At 54.0% G+C, this 16,188-nt stretch overlaps 1 protein-coding gene across 1 annotated transcript; it reads right to left on the bottom strand.

Annotated features, from left to right (window-relative positions):
* Positions 1 to 4,486: 4,486 nt before the first annotated feature.
* LOC144490955 (pseudouridylate synthase RPUSD4, mitochondrial-like) lies at positions 4,487 to 15,905 on the bottom strand (the record flags this gene model as incomplete). The annotated part of the gene is made up of 5 exons (XM_078208630.1): positions 15,554 to 15,905; positions 11,919 to 12,081; positions 11,555 to 11,756; positions 10,174 to 10,267; positions 4,487 to 4,637 (listed from the first exon to the last, which is right to left on the bottom strand). Coding segments are annotated over exons 1-5 (733 nt in total), but the record flags the coding sequence as incomplete, so codon positions are not given.
* Positions 15,906 to 16,188: the final 283 nt, after the last annotated feature.

Here is a 16,188-nt window from a genome sequence, read left to right as displayed (position 1 = left end):
ACACTCCCAGGACAGGTACAGCACGGGGTTAGATACAGAGTAAAGCTCCCTCTACACTGTCCCCCATCAAACACTCCCAGGACAGGTACAGCACGGGGTTAGATACAGAGTAAAGCTCCCTCTACACAGTCCCCCATCAAACACTCCCAGGACAGGTACAGCACGGGGTTAGATACAGAGTAAAGCTCCCTCTACACTGTCCCCCATCAAACACTCCCAGGACAGGTACAGCACGGGGTTAGATACAGAGTAAAGCTCCCTCTACACAGTCCCCCATCAAACACTCCCAGGACAGGTACAGCACGGGGTTAGATACAGAGTAAAGCTCCCTCTACACTGTCCCCATCAAACACTCCCAGGACAGGTACAGCACGGGGTTAGATACAGAGTAAAGCTCCCTCTACACTGTCCCCCATCAAACACTCCCAGGACAGGCACAGCACGGGGTTAGATACAGAGTAAAGCTCCCTCTACACTGTCCCCATCAAACACTCCCCGGACAGGTACAGCACGGGGTTAGATACAGAGTAAAGCTCCCTCTACACTGTCCCCCATCAAACACTCCCAGGACAGGTACAGCACGGGGTTAGATACAGAGTAAAGCTCCCTCTACACTGTCCCCCATCAAACACTCCCAGGACAGGTACAGCACGGGGTTAGATACAGAGTAAAGCTCCCTCTACACTGTCCCCATCAAACACTCCCAGGACAGGTACAGCATGGAGTTAGATACAGAGTAAAGCTCTCTCTACACTGTCCCCCATCAAACACTCCCAGGACAGGTACAGCACGGGGTTAGATACAGAGTAAAGCTCCCTCTACACTGTCCCCCATCAAACACTCCCAGTACAGGTACAGCACGGGGTTAGATACAGAGTAAAGCTCCCTCTACACTGTCCCCCATCAAACACTCCCAGGACAGGTACAGCACGGGGTTCGATACAGAGTAAAGCTCCCTCTACACTGTCCCCCATCAAACACTCCCAGGACAGGTACAGCACGGGGTTAGATACAGAGTAAAGCTCCCTCTACACTGTCCCCATCAAACACTCCCAGGACAGGTACAGCACGGGGTTAGATACAGAGTAAAGCTCCCTCTACACTGTCCCCCATCAAACACTCCCAGGACAGGTACAGCACGGGGTTAGATACAGAGTAAAGCTCCCTCTACACTGTCCCCCCATCAAAAACTCCCAGGACAGGTACAGCACGGGGTTAGATACAGAGTAAAGCTCCCTCTACACTGTCCCCATCAAACACTCCCAGGACAGGTACAGCACGGGGTTAGATACAGAGTAAAGCTCCCTCTACACTGTCCCCATCAAACACTCCCAGGACAGGTACAGCACGGGGTTAGATACAGAGTAAAGCTCCCTCTACACTGTCCCCATCAAACACTCCCAGGACAGGTACAGCACGGGGTTAGATACAGAGTAAAGCTCCCTCTACACTGTCCCCCATCAAACACTCCCAGGACAGGTACAGCACGGGGTTAGATGCAGAGTAAAGCTCCCTCTACACTGTCCCCCATCAAACACTCCCAGGACAGGTACAGCACGGGGTTAGATACAGAGTAAAGCTCCCTCTACACTGTCCCCCATCAAACACTCCCAGGACAGGTACAGCACGGGGTTAGATACAGAGTAAAGCTCCCTCTACACTGTCCCCCATCAAACACTCCCAGGACAGGTACAGCACGGGGTTAGATACAGAGTAAAGCTCCCTCTACACTGTCCCCATCAAACACTCCCAGGACAGGGACAGCACGGGGTTAGATACAGAGTAAAGCTCCCTCTACACTGTCCCCATCAAACACTCCCAGGACAGGGACAGCACGGGGTTAGATACAGAGTAAAGCTCCCTCTACACTGTCCCCCATCAAACACTCCCAGGACAGGTACAGCACGGGGTTAGATACAGAGTAAAGCTCCCTCTGCACTGTCCCCCATCAAACACTCCCAGGACAGGTACAGCACGGGGTTAGATACAGAGTAAAGCTCCCTCTACACTGTCCCCTATCAAACACTCCCAGGACAGGTACAGCACGGGGTTAGATACAGAGTAAAGCTCCCTCTGCACTGTCCCCCATCAAACACTCCCAGGACAGGTACAACACGGGGTTAGATACAGAGTAAAGCTCCCTCTACACTGTCCCCCATCAAACACTCCCAGGACAGGTACAGCACGGGGTTAGATACAGAGTAAAGCCCCCTCTACACTGTCCCCCATCAAACACTCCCAGGACAGGTACAACACGGGGTTGGATACAGAGTAAAGCTCCCTCGACACTGTCCCCCATCAAACACTCCCAGGACAGGTACAGCACGGGGTTAGATACAGAGTAAAGCTCCCTCTACACTGTCCCCATCAAACACTCCCAGGGCAGGGACAGCACGGGGTTAGATACAGAGTAAAGCTCCCTCTACACTGTCCCCCATCAAACACTCCCAGGACAGGTACAGCACGGGGTTAGATACAGAGTAAAGCTCCCTCTACACTGTCCCCATCAAACACTCCCAGGACAGGTACAGCACGGGGTTAGATACAGAGTAAAGCTCCCTCTACACTGTCCCCTATCAAACACTCCCAGGACAGGTACAGCACGGGGTTAGATACAGAGTAAAGCTCCCTCTACACTGTCCCCCATCAAACACTCCCAGGACAGGTACAGCACGGGGTTAGATACAGAGTAAAGCTCCCTCTACACTGTCCCCATCAAACACTCCCAGGACAGGTACAGCACGGGGTTAGATACAGAGTAAAGCTCCCTCTACACTGTCCCCTATCAAACACTCCCAGGACAGGTACAGCACGGGGTTAGATACAGAGTAAAGCTCCCTCTACACTGTCCCCCATCAAACACTCCCAGGACAGGTACAGCACGGGGTTAGATACAGAGTAAAGCTCCCTCTACACTGTCCCCCCATCAAACACTCCCAGGACAGGGACAGCACGGGGTTAGATACAGAGTAAAGCTCCCTCTACACTGTCCCCATCAAACACTCCCAGGACAGGGACAGCACGGGGTTAGATACAGAGTAAAGCTCCCTCTACACTGTCCCCCATCAAACACTCCCAGGACAGGTACAGCACGGGGTTAGATACAGAGTAAAGCTCCCTCTACACTGTCCCCCATCAAACACCCCCAGGACAGGTACAGCACGGGGTCTCGGTTCGACCTTCAGAGCGAGCAGCAGGAGGAAAGTCTCGACACTGTAGAAACCTCGATCCATGAAGTCTCCCATGAACAAGTCCAACTAGACCATTCGTTTGTATCCCTCCATTCCCAGACTATCCGGGTAAGTCTTAAACGATGTCAGCGTGCCTGCCTCCACCACCCTACTTGGCAGCGCATTCCAGGCCCCCACCACCCTCTGTGTAAAAAACGTCCCTCTGATATCTGAGTTATACTTCGCCCCTCTCACCTTGAGCCCGTGACCCCTCGTGATCGTCACCTCCGACCTGGGAAAAAGCTTCCCACCGTTCACCCTATCTATCCCCTTCATAATCTTGTATACCTCTATTAGATCTCCCCTCATTCTCCGTCTTTCCAGGGAGAACAACCCCAGTTTACCCAATCTCTCCTCATAGCTAAGACCCTCCATACCAGGCAACATCCTGGTAAACCTTCTCTGTACTCTCTCCAATGCCTCCACGTCCTTCTGGTAGTGCGGCGACCAGAACTGGACGCAGTATTCCAAATGTGGCCTAACCAGCGTTCTATACAGCTGCATCATCAGACTCCAGCTTTTATACTCTATACCCCGTCCTATAAAGGCAAGCATACCATATGCCTTCTTCACCACCTTCTCCACCTGTGTTGCCACCTTCAAGGATTTGTGGACTTGCACACCCAGGTCCCTCTGTGTTTCTATACTCCTGATGACTCTGCCATTTATTGTATAACTCCTCCCTACATTATTTCTTCCAAAATGCATCACTTCGCATTTATCCGGATTAAATTCCATCTGCCACCTCCCCGCCCAATTTTCCAGCCTATCTATATCCTGCTGTATTGCCCGACAATGCTCTTCGCTATCCGCAAGTCCAGCCATCTTCGTGTCATCCGCAAACTTGCTGATAACACCAGTTACACCTTCTTCCAAATCATTTCTATATATCACAAATAGCAGAGGTCCCAGTACAGAGCCCTGCGGAACACCACTGGTCACAGACCTCCAGCCGGAAAAAGACCCTTCGACCACTGCCCTCTGTCTCCTATGGCCAAGCCAGTTCTCCACCCATCTAGCCACTTCTCCTTGTATCCCATGAGCCTTAACCTTCTTAACCAACCTAACGACACAGACGTGAGGAACTTTGCCGGGATAAGGGGGCTTCCTCCCAAGGGGTTCCCACACAGGGGTGCAGTCGGAGCAGGACACCCTCGGGTGCTGCCTCGCGTCAACTGGTAGTCGGTCCAGCCCTACCCCCACCCTGTCACTCAGACCCCACCAACAGTGGCAGCGCACGCTGGAACACCCCTCACCTGTGACGGGCTGCAACTCCACCAGGGCCGTGCGTCCGGAGCTTCCGACAACCCGGTAGTAGGTAACTGCGCTGTGAGCGGCACGGTTCTGGCGCACCCGGGACAGGGTGCCTTCCACATCACCCACACGGAAAAGGGGAGCCAAGGCCATCTGTGCGTGAGAGAGAGAGTGAGTGAGAGAGCTTTACTCTGTATCTAACCCCGTGCTGTACCTGTCCTGGGAATGTTTGATGGGGGACAGTGTAGAGGGGGCTTTACTCTGTATCTAACCCCGTGCTGTACCTGTCCTGGGAGTGTTTGATGGGGACAGTGTAGAGGGAGCTTTACTCTGTATCTAACCCCGTGCTGTACCTGTCCTGGGAGTGTTTGATGGGGGGACAGTGTAGAGGGAGCTTTACTCTGTATCTAACCCCGTGCTGTACCTGTCCTGGGAGTGTTTGATGGGGGACAGTGTAGAGGGAGCTTTACTCTGTATCTAACCCCGTGCTGTACCTGTCCTGGGAGTGTTTGATGGGGGACAGTGTAGAGGGAGCTTTACTCTGTATCTAACCCCGTGCTGTACCTGTCCTGGGAGTGTTTGATGGGGGACAGTGTAGAGGGAGCTTTACTCTGTATCTAACCCCGTGCTGTACCTGTCCTGGGAGTGTTTGATGGGGGACAGTGTGGAGGGAGCTTTACACTGTATCTAACCCCGTGCTGTACCTGTCCTGGGAGTGTTTGATGGGGGACAGTGTAGAGGGAGCTTTACTCTGTATCTAACCCCGTGCTGTACCTGTCCTGGGAGTGTTTGATGGGGGACAGTGTAGAGGGAGCTTTACTCTGTATCGAACCCCATGCTGTCCCTGTCCTGGGAGTGTTTGATGGGGACAGTGTAGAGGGAGCTTTACTCTGTATCTAACCCCGTGCTGTACCTGTCCTGGGAGTGTTTGATGGGGACAGTGTAGAGGGAGCTTTACTCTGTATCTAACCCCGTGCTGTCCCTGTCCTGGGAGTGTTTGATGGGGGACAGTGTGGAGGGAGCTTTACTCTGTATCTAACCCCATGCTGTACCTGTCCTGGGAGTGTTTGATGGGGACAGTGTAGAGGGAGCTTTACTCTGTATCTAACCCCGTGCTGTCCCTGTCCTGGGAGTGTTTGATGGGGGACAGTGTAGAGGGAGGTTTACTCTGTATCTAACCCCGTGCTGTACCTGTCCTGGGAGTGTTTGATGGGGGACAGTGTAGAGGGAGCTTTAGAACATAGAACATAGAACATTACAGCGCAGAACAGGCCCTTCGGCCCACGATGTTGCACCGACCAGTTAAAAAAAAACTGTGACCCTCCAACCTAAACCAATTTCTTTTCGTCCATGAACCTATCTACGGATCTCTTAAACGCCCCCAAACTAGGCGCATTTACTACTGATGCTGGCAGGGCATTCCAATCCCTCACCACCCTCTGGGTAAAGAACCTACCCCTGACATCGGTTCTATAACTACCCCCCCTCAATTTAAAGCCATGCCCCCTCGTGCTGGATTTCTCCATCAGAGGAAAAAGGCTATCACTATCCACCCTATCTAAACCTCTAATCATCTTATATGTTTCAATAAGATCCCCTCTTAGCCGCCGCCTTTCCAGCGAAAACAATCCCAAATCCCTCAGCCTCTCCTCATAGGATCTCCCCTCCATACCAGGCAACATCCTGGTAAACCTCCTCTGCACCCTCTCCAAAGCCTCCACATCCTTCCTGTAATGTGGGGACCAGAACTGCACACAGTACTCCAAGTGCGGCCGCACCAGAGTTGTGTACAGTTGCAACATAACGCTACGACTCCTAAATTCAATCCCCCTACCAATAAACGCCAAGACACCATATGCCTTCTTAACAACCTTATCTACTTGATTCCCAACTTTCAGGGATCCATGCACACATACACCTAGATCCCTCTGCTCCTCCACACTATTCAAAGTCCTCCCGTTAGCCCTATACTCAACACATCTGTTATTCCTACCAAAGTGAATTACCTCACACTTCTCCGCATTAAACTCCATCCGCCACCTCTCGGCCCAACTTTGCAACCTGTCTAAGTCTTCCTGCAAACTACGACACCCTTCCTCACTGTCTACCACACCACCGACTTTGGTGTCATCAGCAAATTTGCTAATCCACCCAACTATACCCTCATCCAGATCATTAATAAATATTACAAACAGCAGTGGCCCCAAAACAGATCCCTGAGGTACACCACTTGTAACCGCACTCCATGATGAATATTTACTATCAACCACCACCCTCTGTTTCCTATCCGCTAGCCAATTCCTGATCCAATTTCCTAGATCACCCCCAATCCCATACATCTGCATTTTCTGCAGAAGCCTACCATGGTGAACCTTATCAAACGCCTTACTAAAATCCATATATACCACGTCCACTGCCTTGCCCCCATCCACCTCCTTGGTCACTTTCTCAAAAAACTCAATAAGGTTAGTAAGGCACGACCTACCTGCCACAAAACCATGCTGACTATCACCTATCAATTCATTACTCTCCAAATAACTATAAATCCTATCCCTTATAATTTTTTCCAACATCTTGCCGACAACAGAAGTGAGACTCACCGGTCTATAATTCCCGGGGAAGTCTCTGTTCCCCTTCTTAAACAATGGGACAACATTCGCTAACCTCCAATCTTCTGGTACTATACCAGAGGCCAACGACGACCTGAAGATCAGAGCCAGAGGCTCTGCAATCACTTCTCTTGCCTCCCAGAGAATCCTTGGATAAATCCCATCCGGACCAGGGGATTTATCTATTTTCAGACCCTCCAGAATATCCTGCACATCCTCCTTATCAACTGTAATACTGTCTATTCTACTCCCCTGCAACCCAGTGTCCTCCTCAGCTATATTCATGTCCCCTTGCGTGAACACCGAAGAGAAATATTGGTTCAATGCTTCACCAATCTCCTCCGGTTCCACACATAACTTCCCTCTGCCATCTATAACTGGCCCTAAACTTGCCCTAACCAACCTTCTGTTCTTGACATACCTATAGAACGCCTTAGGATTCTCTTTAACCCTATCCGCCAAAGTCTTCTCATGTCCCCTTTTAGCCCTTCTAAGCTCGCTTTACTCTGTATCTAACCCTGTGCTGTACCTGTCCTGGGAGTGTTTGATGGGGGACAGTGTAGAGGAAGCTTTACTCTGTATCTAAACCCGTGCTGTACCTGTCCTGGAAGTGTTTGATGGGGGACAGTGTAGAGGGAGCTTTACTCTGTATCTAACCCTGTGCTGTACCTGTCCTGGGAGTGTTTGAAGGGGGACAGTGTAGAGGGAGCTTTACTCTGTATCTCACCCCGTGCTGTACCTGTCCTGGGAGTGTTTGATGGGGGACAGTGTAGAGGGAGCTTTACTCTGTATCTAACCCCGTGCTGTCCCTGTCCTGGGAGTGTTTGATGGGGGACAGTGTAGAGGGAGCTTTACTCTGTATCTAACCCCGTGCTGTACCTGTCCTGGGAGTGTTTGATGGGGGACAGTGTGGAGGGAGCTTTACTCTGTATCTAACCCCGTGCTGTACCTGTCCTGGGAGTGTTTGATGGGGGACAGTGTGGAGGGAGCTTTACTCTGTATCTAACCCCGTGCTGTACCTGTCCTGGGAGTGTTTGATGGGGGACAGTGTAGAGGGAGCTTTACTCTGTATCTAACCCCGTGCTGTACCTGTCCTGGGAGTGTTTGATGGGGGACAGTGTGGAGGGAGCTTTACTCTGTATCTAACCCCGTGCTGTACCTGTCCTGGGAGTGTTTGATGGGGACAGTGTAGAGGGAGCTTTACTCTGTATCTAACCCCGTGCTGTACCTGTCCTGGGAGTGTTTGATGGGAACAGTGTAGAGGGAGCTTTACTCTGTATCTAACCCCGTGCTGTCCCTGTCCTGGGAGTGTTTGATGGGGGACAGTGTGGAGGGAGCTTTTCTCTGTATCTAACGCCGTGCTGTCCCTGTCCTGGGAGTGTTTGATGGGGGACAGTGTAGAGGGAGGTTTACTCTGTATCTAACCCCATGCTGTACCTGTCCTGGGAGTGTTTGATGGGGGACAGTGTAGAGGGAGCTTTACTCTGTATCTAACCCTGTGCTGTACCTGTCCTGGGAGTGTTTGATGGGGGACAGTGTAGAGGGAGCTTTACTCTGTATCTCACCCCGTGCTGTACCTGTCCTGGGAGTGTTTGATGGGGGACAGTGTAGAGGGAGCTTTACTCTGTATCCAACCCCGTGCTGTCCCTGTCCTGGGAGTGTTTGATGGGGGACAGTGTAGAGGGAGCTTTACTCTGTATCTAACCCCGTGCTGTACCTGTCCTGGGAGTGTTTGATGGGGGACAGTGTGGAGGGAGCTTTACTCTGTATCTAACCCCGTGCTGTACCTGTCCTGGGAGTGTTTGATGGGGGACAGTGTGGAGGGAGCTTTACTCTGTATCTAACCCCGTGCTGTACCTGTCCTGGGAGTGTTTGATGGGGACAGTGTGGAGGGAGCTTTACTCTGTATCTAACCCCGTGCTGTACCTGTCCTGGGAGTGTTTGATGGGGACAGTGTGGAGGGAGCATTACTCTGTATCTAACCCCGTGCTGTACCTGTCCCGGGAGTGTTTGATGGGGACAGTGTAGAGGGAGCTTTACTCTGTATCTAACCCCGTGCTGTACCTGTCCCGGGAGTGTTTGATGGGGACAGTGTAGAGGGAGCTTTACTCTGTATCTAACCCCGTGCTGTCCCTGTCCTGGGAGTGTTTGATGGGGACAGTGTAGAGGGAGCTTTACTCTGTATCTAACCCCGTGCTGTACCTGTCCTGGGAGTGTTTGATGGGGACAGTGTAGAGGGAGCTTTACTCTGTATCTAACCCCGTGCTGTACCTGTCCTGGGAGTGTTTGATGGGGACAGTGTAGAGGGAGCTTTACTCTGTATCTAACCCCGTGCTGTACCTGTCCCGGGAGTGTTTGATGGGGACAGTGTAGAGGGAGCTTTACTCTGTATCTAACCCCGTGCTGTCCCTGTCCTGGGAGTGTTTGATGGGGACAGTGTAGAGGGAGCTTTACTTTGTATCTAACCCCGTGCTGTCCCTGTCCTGGGAGTGTTTGATGGGGACAGTGTAGAGGGAGCTTTACTCTGTATCTAACCCCGTGCTGTACCTGTCCTGGGAGTGTTTGATGGGGACAGTGTAGAGGGAGCTTTACTCTGTATCTAACCCCGTGCTGTACCTGTCCTGGGAGTGTTTGATGGGGACAGTGTAGAGGGAGCTTTACTCTGTATCTAACCCCGTGCTGTACCTGTCCTGGGAGTGTTTGATGGGGACAGTGTAGAGGGAGCTTTACTCTGTATCTAACCCCGTGCTGTACCTGTCCTGGGAGTGTTTGATGGGGACAGTGTAGAGGGAGCTTTACTCTGTATCTAACCCCGTGCTGTACCTGTCCCGGGAGTGTTTGATGGGGACAGTGTGGAGGGAGCTTTACTCTGTATCTAACCCCGTGCTGTACCTGTCCTGGGAGTGTTTGATGGGGACAGTGTAGAGGGAGCTTTACTCTGTATCTAACCCCGTGCTGTCCCTGTCCTGGGAGTGTTTGATGGGGGACAGTGTAGAGGGAGCTTTACTCTGTATCTAACCCCGTGCTGTCCCTGTCCTGGGAGTGTTTGATGGGGGACAGTGTAGAGGGATGTCACTGACCTTATAATGCTTCCTGGGGCTGTTGACCTCTCTCTCTACCATGGGAATGTCGATAACACCTTGAGATGGGACAGGAATCCCAACAGTAATCGCCCTGAGAGAGGGAGAGAGATGGAGATTAATACAGTTATAACACACACGGACTGAGAGACAGGGCTGATACTTTTCATACTGTAATAAGGTCCCTCATGGCAGACTGGTGCAGAAGGTGAAGTCGCATGTGATCAGAGGTGAGCTGGTTCGGTCAAAGAAGACAGAGGGGAGCAGTGGAAGGGTGCGTTTCTGATGGAGGGCTGTGACAAGTGGTGTACCTCAGGGATCAGTGCTGGGACCTTTGCTGTTTGTAATATGTATCAATGATTTGGAGGAAAATGTAACTGGTTTGATTAGTAAGTTTGCGGACGACACAAAGATTGGTGGATTTGCGGATAGCGATGAGGACCATCAGAGGATACAGCAGGATAGAGATCGGTTGGAGACTTGGGCGGAGAGGTGGCAGATGGAGTTTAATCCGGCCGAATGTGAGGTAATGCATTTTGGAAGGTCTAATACAGATAGGAAATATACAGTAAATGGCAGAACCCTTAAGAGTATTGATAGGCAGAGGGATCTGGGTGTACAGGTACACAGGTCACTGAAAGTGGCAACGCAGGTGGAGAAGGTAGTCAAGAAGGCATACGGCACGCTTGCCTTCATCGGCCAGGGTATTGAGTTTAAAAATTGGGCAAGTCATGTTGCAGCTTTATAGAGCCTTAGTTAGGCCGCACTTGGAATCTAGTGTTCAATTCTAGTCGCCACACTACCAGAAGGATGTGGAGGCTTTGGAGAGGGTTACAGAAAAGATTTACCAGGATGTTGCCTGGTATGGAGGGCATTAGCTATGAGGAGAGGTTGGAGAAACTTGGTTTGTTCTCACTGGAGCGACGGAGGTTGAGGGGAGACCTGATAGAAGTCTACAAGATTATGAGGGGCAGAGTGGATAGTCAGAAGCTTTTTCCCCCCAGGGTGGAAGAGTCAGTTCCTCGGGGGGCACAGGTTTAAGGTGCGAGGGGCAAGGTTTAAAGGAGATGTACGAGGCAGGTTTTTTACACAGAGGGTGGTGGGTGCCTGGAACTCGCTGCCGGGGGAGGGAGCGGAAGCGGATACGGTCGTGAGTTTTAAGGGGCGTCTGGACACATCCATGAATAGGATGGGAATAGAGGGATACGGTCCCCGGAAGGGTCGGGGGTTTTAGTTCAGTCGGGGGCAGCACGGTCGGTGCAGGAGGGGCCGAAGGGCCTGTCCCTGTGCTGGAATTTTCTTTGTTCTAACACACACGTGGATTGAAACAGCGGAGGGTGACAGAGTTTATAACCCCCCCCCCTCCTCCTCGCCCCATTACCAGTATTTCTTGGTGACTTGGTGCATGCGGAAACGCAGGTTCATTCCTTGGGCCGACGTCTCGTCCCTGGCCAGGATCATGGCCCCGGTGGTGTCCTTGTCCAGCCTGTGGCAGACATGGAGGGGCTCTGCCTTCATCCCATACATCATCTTAGCCAGGACTGGCAGCACCTCTTGAATCCCGGTGCCCGTGGCGGGATCGGCTGCGGAGTGGGAAGAGAGAGGAAAAGGGGGGTGGGGGGGGGGGGGGAAGGTGAGAGGAGAGAGAAGGAGGGAGGGTTAACTCTCACCCAGCGACATGCCTTTCCCGCTCTTGAGTCCCGTCACTCGATGTTTCCCCCCTCGCTCCCTCCCCGTCCCCATACCTTCCATTGGCACTCCATAAGGCTTGTCCACCACCACCCAGTCCTCGTTGCGAAACAGCACCCCCTTCTTCAACACCTTGGCCAGTACGTTGGGGTGGACTCGCTGCAGTCGCTGCGAGAGGCGGCGTAGCTCCTTCACTCGACGCAAGACGGACGTCACCTCCTGGATGGGGGGAGAGAGAGAGAGAGCAAAGCCTTGGTGAGACCAGTCTTGGGTCCAGTTCCCAATCTCCTTCCCCAAGAGAGGAACATCCTTGACCCGACAGGGAGAGAGTAAGGGAGAGTTCACGAGATTGATTCCAGGGGTGAGAGGGATTGTCCCCGTGAGGAGAAGGACTCTCGGTCTGTCCTCATTGGACCAGGTTCAAGTCCACCTGGTTTATTTGCAATCACGAGCTTTCGGCGCGCCGCTCCTTCATCGGGTGAGCGGCCGAGTTGTTTCACAAACTGGGCATCGATGGACACAGACTCAATTCCAAGATAACGGTTGGAATGTGAGTCTTCACAGGTAATCGGGTCATTACAGGGGCCCTCTCTCCATTCACACGGATACGGGGAAGGGGAATCGAGGGGATACGGGGAGAGTGTGGGATGGGGGGGGGGAGAATCGAGGGGATACGGGGAGGGAGGGGGAATCGAGGGGATACGGGGAGAGTGTGGGGGGAATCGAGGGGATACGGGGAGGGAGGGGGAATCGAGGGGATACGGGGAGAGTGCGGGGGGAATCGAGGGGATACGGGGAGAGTGTGGGGGGGGGAGAATCGAGGGGATACGGGGAGGGAGGGAGAGTGCGGGGGGAGGGAGGGGAAATCGAGGGGATACGGGGAGAGTGCGGGGGGAGGGAAGGGGAATCGAGGGGATACGGGGAGAGTGAGGGGGGGAGGGAGGGGGAATCGAGGGGATACGGGGAGAGTGCAGGGGGAGGGAGGGGGAATCGAGGGGATATGGGGAGGGAGGGGGAATCGAGGGGATACGGGGATAGTGCGGGGGGAGGGAGGGGGAATCGAGGGGATACGGGGAGAGTGCGGGGGGGAGGGAGGGGGAATCGAGGGGATACGGGGAGAGTGCGGGGGGTAGGGAGGGGGAATCGAGGGGATACGGGGAGAGTGCGGGGGAGGGAGGGGGAATCGAGAGGATACGGGAAGAGTGTACGGGGAGAGTGTGGGGGGAGGGAGGGGGAATGGAGGGGATATGGGGAGATTGCGGGGGGGAGGGAGGGGGAATCGAGGGGATACGGAGAGTGGGTGGGAGGGTGAATCGAGGGAATATGGGTGGAGTGCGGAGGGGAGGGAGGGTCACTGATCCTGTTTAACCCCTACCCCAGGCGGGGTCACTGACCCTATTTAACCCCTCCCCGCCAGTTGACAGCCAATGGAAACCCAGATCACCCAGCACCCAATGATGTCGGACACAGGAGGCCCCACCCCCTTCACTGACATAAGAACATAAGAAATAGGAGCAGGAGTAGGCCATCTAGCCCCTCGAGCCTGCCCCGCCATTCAATAAGATCATGGCTGATCTGACGTGGATCAGTACCACTTACCCGCCTGATCCCCATAACCCTTAATACCCTTACCGATCAGGAATCCATCCATCCGCGCTTTAAACATATTCAGCGAGGTAGCCTCCACCACCTCAGTGGGCAGAGAATTCCAGAGATTCACCACCCTCTGGGAGAAGAAGTTCCTCCTCAACTCTGTCTTAAACCGACCCCCCTTTATTTTGAGGCTGTGCCCTCTAGTTCTAGTTTCCTTTCTAAGTGGAAAGAATCTCTCCGCCTCCACCCTATCCAGCCCCCGCATTATCTTATAGGTCTCTATAAGATCCCCCCTCATCCTTCTAAACTCCAACGAGTACAAACCCAATCTGCTCAGTCTCTCCTCATAATCAACACCCCTCATCTCTGGTATCAACCTGGTGAACCTTCTCTGCACTCCCTCCAATGCCAATATATCCTTCCGCATATAAGGGGACCAATACTGCACACAGTATTCCAGCTGCGGCCTCACCAATGCCCTGTACAGATGCAGCAAGACATCTCTGCTTTTATATTCTATCCCCCTCGCAATATAGGCCAACATCCCATTTGCCTTCTTGATCACCTGTTGCACCTGCAGACTGGGTTTTTGCGTCTCATGCACAAGGACCCCCAGGTCCCTCTGCACAGCAGCATGTTTTAATTTGTTTCCATTGAGATAGTAATCCCATTTGTTATTATTTCCTCCAAAGTGAATAACCTCGCCTTTGTCAACGTTATACTCCATCTGCCATATCCTCGCCCACTCACTCAGCCTGTCCAAATCTCTCTGCAGACCTTCTACGCCCTCCACACGATTCACTTTTCCACTTATCTTTGTGTCGTCTGCAAACTTTGTTACCCTACACTCCGTCCCCTCCTCCAGATCGTCTATATAAATGGTAAACAGTTGAGGCCCCAGTTCCGATCCCTGCGGAACACCACTAGTCACCATCCGCCAACCAGAAAAGCACCCATTTATTCCGACTCTCTGCTTCCTGTCGGATAGCCAATCCCAAATCCACGCTAACACCCTACCCCCAACTCCGTGTGACCCAATCTTCTGCAGCAACCTTTTGTGAGGCACCTTATCAAACGCCTTCTGGAAATCCAAAAACACCGCATCCACCGGTTCCCCTCCGTCAACCGCACTAGTCACATCTTCATAAAAATCCAACAAGTTCGTCAAGCACGACTTTCCCCTCATGAATCCATGCTGTGACTGCTTAATCGAACCATTCTTATCCAGATGGCCTGCTATTTCTTCTGTAATGATGGATTCCAGCATTTTCCCTACTACAGACGTTAAACTCACCGGCCTGTAGTTACCCGCCTTTTGTCTATTTGCCTTTTCCCCTGACATCACAGGCAGGGGAAACCCCACCCCTCCTCTGACATCACAGGCAGGGGAAACCCCACCCCTCCTCTGACATCACAGGCTAGGGGAAACCCCACCCCTCCTCTGACATCACAGGCAGGGGAAACCCCGCCCCTCCCCTGACATCACAGGCAGGGGAAACCCCACCCCTCCTCTGACATCACAGGCAGGGGAAACCCCACCCCTCCTCTGACATCACAGGCAGGGGAAACCCCGCCCCTCCCCTGACATCACAGGCAGGGGAAACCCCACCCCTCCCCTGACATCACAGGCAGGGGAAACCCCACCCCTCCTCTGACATCACAGGCAGGGGAAACCCCGCCCCTCCCCTGACATCACAGGCAGGGGAAACCCCACCCCTCCTCTGACATCACAGGCAGGGGAAACCCCATCCCTCCTCTGACAGCACAGGCTAGGGGAAACCCCGCCCCTCCCCTGACATCACAGGCAGGGGAAACCCCGCCCCTCCCCTCAGAGGCAGGGTGTCCTGCCGCCCCCCCCCAATCTATCAGCCAGGGGAAACCCTGCCTGTTCTGTGACATCATACTCAGCAGTCCCGCCCCTCCTGACGTCACATGAATCGTATCCCCGCCCCCTCTGACGTCAGACACAGTAAGCCCACCCAGACGTCACACGCATGGTAACCCCGCCCCCCCTCTGACGCCAGACACAATAACCCCGCCCATCCCCTGACGTCACAGGCAGGTTAAGCCCAGCCCCCTCCCCGCTGGCTCCTCCTACCGGGTTCCGCGCCGCCGCCGCCGCCGGGGGGCGCTCCGGGTCCGGGGCCGAGTGCAGAGGCCGGGACAGCGGGCCGGAGCTGAGAGACAGAGCGCGGGGGAGGCTGAGACACAGAGACCGCATGGAGCCGGGGGTCAGGGGGAGCGGCCGCGGGCCTGGAGCCGGGGGTCAGGGGGAGCGGCCGCGGGGCTGGAGCCGGGGGTCAGGGGGAGCGGCCGCGGGGCTGGAGCCGGGGGTCAGGGGGAGCGGCCGCGGGGCTGGAGCCGGGGGTCAGGGGGAGCGGCCGCGGGCCTGGCTGAGCTCCGCACTCAGTGTGAGGCGCTAGGACCCGGCGGAAACCCCGAGCAAGGCCCCACTTCCGGCCGCCCGCCACGCGCTTCCGGAATTCAAACCCAACCGTCACCCTGACCCCGCCCCCGAGACTAAAACCCCGCCCACCCCGGGGAAACCCCGCCCCCAGACACTAAACTCCGCCCCCCTGGAAACCCCGCCCCCAGACACTAAACCCCGCCCCCAGACACTAAACTCCGCCCCTAGACACTAAACACCACCCCCAGACACTAAACCCCACCCCCAGACACTAAACCCCGCCCCCAGACACTAAACCCCGCCCCCAGACACTAAACCCCACCCCG

This window comes from Mustelus asterias, unplaced genomic scaffold (genome assembly GCF_964213995.1).
Source record: "Mustelus asterias unplaced genomic scaffold, sMusAst1.hap1.1 HAP1_SCAFFOLD_4111, whole genome shotgun sequence".
Classification (NCBI taxonomy): Eukaryota; Metazoa; Chordata; class Chondrichthyes; order Carcharhiniformes; family Triakidae; genus Mustelus; species Mustelus asterias.
This window is presented reverse-complemented; position numbering and strand designations above follow the sequence as displayed.